This window comes from Panicum hallii, chromosome 1, assembly GCF_002211085.1.
Source record: "Panicum hallii strain FIL2 chromosome 1, PHallii_v3.1, whole genome shotgun sequence".
Classification (NCBI taxonomy): Eukaryota; Viridiplantae; Streptophyta; class Magnoliopsida; order Poales; family Poaceae; genus Panicum; species Panicum hallii.
In genome coordinates this window covers 7,502,086-7,506,264 of record NC_038042.1, presented here as the reverse complement: position 1 = coordinate 7,506,264, position 4,179 = coordinate 7,502,086, and the positions used below count along the sequence as shown (strand labels likewise).

General features: G+C 46.2%; 1 protein-coding gene across 1 annotated transcript; it reads right to left on the bottom strand.

Annotated features, from left to right (window-relative positions):
• Positions 1-691: 691 nt before the first annotated feature.
• LOC112901981 (cationic peroxidase 1-like) lies at positions 692-2,138 on the bottom strand. Its single transcript, XM_025970866.1, has 2 exons — positions 1,649-2,138; positions 692-1,560 (listed from the first exon to the last, which is right to left on the bottom strand). The coding sequence occupies exons 1-2, from the start codon at positions 2,087-2,089 to the stop codon at positions 1,054-1,056; spliced, it is 948 nt and encodes a 315-aa protein (XP_025826651.1). The 5' UTR covers positions 2,090-2,138; the 3' UTR covers positions 692-1,053.
• Positions 2,139-4,179: the final 2,041 nt, after the last annotated feature.

The window sequence follows — 4,179 nt, the reverse complement described above, 5'->3', positions numbered from 1 at the left end:
TAGGCTACGAATAGTTACACATATGTAGGGCATGTGCCATGTCCTAACCCTTATTCTAGGAAAAATATGCCACGTGTCCCGTATACCCGGATATGATAGATCTCCCTATCTCAGACCTTGTCTCGGACCTTTCCCAAGTTTGAAGTAACCACTATTCTCATCACTAATTCTAATACAGATGGAACCCCCTTTAACCAGTTTCTCCATCCACTCTCTCCACCTAACACAAAAATCTGTTGAAGACATCATCATCTCCAAGAAGCTCCAGGTCACCCTATCGTACGCCTTCTCGTAATCGAGCTTTAAGATAACCCCCTGTTTTTTCTTGCTAGCTACTTCATGAATAATTTCATGAGCAGCTACAACACTTTCTAAAATGTATCTCCCTTTTATGAACGCAGTCTGATTAGCTGAAATGAGGCTATCAGCAATGGCAATAAGCCGGTTGTTCAGCGCCTTTGCAAAGATTTTAAAAGTGCAGTTAACAAGACTAATAGGCCTAAACTTCTTAAGATTTTTGGCCTCATTTTGCTTAGGGATAAGGGTAATCATATCATAGTTCAGCCTATCTAAATCAAAGTTACCAGCCTCAAAGCTTCTGAAGAGAGCTATCAGGTCATCCTGGATTATCTCCCAAAAGATTTGATAGAAGAGAAAAGAGAACCCATCTGGGCCAGGCGCCCCTTCTGAGTAAGATGAAAAACTGCTTCCTTGATTTCTTTAACAGAGAAAGGAGCCTCCAACAGCTCATTCTCCTCGGCAGTGATTTTGTCTTCCTCACTCCAGAAGTCAGCCCCAAGGGTAACATTTTTTTTTTTGCCAAACGTTAGTATGGAAAACAACTAGCTACCCACGTTATTTGCACGGGTGACCTTGCTAGTTTTCATGAAAAGGAAGAAACAAAACGTTGCACACCCACAAAACCAACCTTAATCAGAGACCACCGATCGATTTAGACAAAAAAGAAAGACATGCATGAATGATGATAGGCTCGAACACCAGATGATTGTGTATATCGCATGCAGCATACCGCCGGTTCACGGCAGCATACAGCTAGTTGATCCTCCTGCAGTAGGCCCTGACCTCGCCATTGGCTCCGGTGAGGACGCCCACCTCCGACATCTTCTTCATCGCGCTGGCGAAGTCGGCGAAGAAGGCGGCCTCGCTCGCGCTGTAGCTCCGCACTTGCGCGTCCAGGTCGGGGCGGCTCGTGAGCACCCGGTCGGAGCGCAGCAGGCCGCGCTTGCCCAGCTTGTCGTAGTAGGCGCTGTCAAACCTCTCGGGCGTCTGGTCATCGAGCGCCGCCATGAGGCCGTCCGCGGTGGGCACCCGGCACCTCTGCATCTGGCTCTGGTCGACGTTCACGCAGTGCGCCAGGCCGACGGTGTGCGCGCCGGAGAGCGCCACCAGCTCCGTCGCGGTGAAGCCCTTCCTGGCGAACGCCGCGATGAGCGTGTCGAGGTTGGAGCCCGGCGACGGGAGGTCGCTGTTCGCTTGGCTCTGGTTCGCCGTCCTGGAGTCGCGCCGGCCTAGCAGCAACGGCCATGTCGTTCCGTTGAGCTGCAGAGACGATGGATATGTCAATGTAAACAGCAGATATACACAGCAACTACGTGATCATGTCATCATATCGCTCTCGATATCTTACGGCAACGACGGCTTCCCGGGTGGCGAGGGCGAGGATGTCAGCGCAGGAGACAACGCCGGGGCAGGCGGCCTCGACCTGGGACTTGATGGCGTCGACGACCTCGAAGCCGCGGAGGGAGTTGGCGTTGGGCCCGGCATCCTTCTCGCTGAGGAGTATGCCCTTGGTCACGTCCACGTCCAGGAGAACCGAGGCGTCGCAGCCCTGCACGAAGCAGTCGTGGAAGAAGAGCCGGAGGAGGGAGGCGCCCATCCGGCGCCCGCCGAGGGGCGGCGGGTCCCTGAACAAGGCGCGGGACACCTCGTCCCTAACGATTTGATCCAGCGGCGGGCAGCTCGCGGCGTAGAACGTCTTCGAGAGCTGCCCGTGGGCGGTGGCGGAGAGGAGGAGAAGCGCGAGAAGGAAGCAAAAATGGCGGCCGGCGGCGGTGGTGGACGAAGCCATGGTGCTCGCACGGACTCAGGTACAGGCAACTGCTGCCTTTTGGTTCGGATTGGGACGGGCACGAGCTCAGATGTCTGTAGGGTGCGTGCCCCTATTTATAGAGCCACCATTTTCGTTTGCATGCTTGATTGGACTCTACCGCACTCTCTCCTTCTCCCATGTGGACATGTGGAAGAGATCTGGTAAAGATCATTCATCATTCTGTACTGAACATCCTGTATCCTTTAGTTGCTGCGTACGGTACAACTACAATGAGATTTTCCCAGCCATCAGACTGATTGATACGGTACAACTACAAGCAGTTTGCCAGCAGCCACCAGACTGATCACGTACGTATATATTACGATGCTAATCTTTTGGCGACTCAAATCTTGCTACTATTTGCCAACCGATCGATTTTGCTCGCAGTTGATCAAGTTGTGATCCAACCAGGTTATCAGGAGAAGAGATTCTTACCAAATAGGATTACTCTTGTTGGCTCATCAACAGCAGTACACTGTGCACATCATAGGAGTTCTGGCTAGAAGCCGGCTAGTAGGAGTAGCTAGCATCATCAGCTTGCGCGTCGTGCACGCATGTCACTCATAACCGAAGAAGCAGCTAGCCCAACAGTCCGACGTGCATCACCGCTGGTCGTGGTCGCCTCCAGCTTCAACGTGTTGCCATGTTTGCAAAGGAAGGCTTCGCTCGTGCGACGCGCGGCTTAATAAACTAACTCCTGATAAGCTGATGACCTAATAATAAGCTAATTAATTAATATGCGCCACCGTATACCTCAGTTATACGTACATGCACAGTGCAAGTACCTTGAGCAACTTACAATAATTTAATTAAGATGCTATATATTAGATGTGTACATCTGTCAACACCAGTTGTCCGTGGGTTGATGCATGACGACTATGCAGAAGAAGAAAACATAACTAAATTAGACAACGCGATATAATCTTTCGTATCCATTTGTTTAGTAACAGTATTCGTGAACCTATATATGCATTATTTGCTGGGGCCAGACATATTACCGTTTTCTTTTTGCAACAAGCTGAATTAATTGCACAGCTAATTATGAGCAACATACACGAACCTTAGTGTTTGCAAGAGGTCAAGGCTGATTTCTGGCACCCTGGCATCTTTTGTATTGTGCAAATATAAATATGCTTATCAAACAAAACAAATGCCTTTAATTTTTTACTTATGGAAAAACAATAATGAATAACACCTCTAATACAAAGGAGATGCTGACCAAGAAGCCCAAATCAAATTTTTAATTTAGGATTTCTTCCACCATTTTATACAACAAGGGATTCATATTTTCATTAACATGCCATGATATTTTCCCTTCACTGTTACATCCTTATTATGTATCATTATAATTATTTTATGTTTTATGTTAATATACATCATTGAAACAAGGGATTCATATATGCTGAAAAGGCAAGTTGTTAAAGTCTGTAAGGAGAACAAGTGTTCACTATGAAAAAAATACATTTTTATTTGATAAAGATTGAAATATAAGGTACACGTTATTTATCTTTTCTATGTCGTTGATAAACAATTTTCTAAATTTATTATTTTCTGGGGGCCATTCATATTATCCTTTACTTTTTGCAACAAGCAGAATTGCACAGCTAATTATGAAGCTACAGCCTACGGCCAAATGTATACAGCTTTAAATTCTAGAAAATCATCCTTTTGATACTTCAAGAGCCTAGTCAGCCTACTAAGGCCCATTACGGGAGGGCAAATGGGCTAGTACGGCCCACTAGTGAGAGGAAGCCCAACACATCAGCCAGTTTTTGTTGCTTTCTTTTTCTTTTTGTATTTTTTAACTTCTTTTGTATACTGTCATTAATAAATCGTTTTCCTGTTGTACGTATTTTCATGTGCACTAAATAAATTCAAAACTATATTATCTAAGTTCTCAAACATAATTCAACATTCAACACATTTTCAACAATGGATGCTGCTTAAACAAGTTTCATCATTCTTCAAAACATTATCAACCAGTTTGGACAAATGTCTCAATCATAGAACAAATTGTTTGAGAGGAGTACTAGCAACATAAACTTCAAAATCTTCGTATACGCCATCAG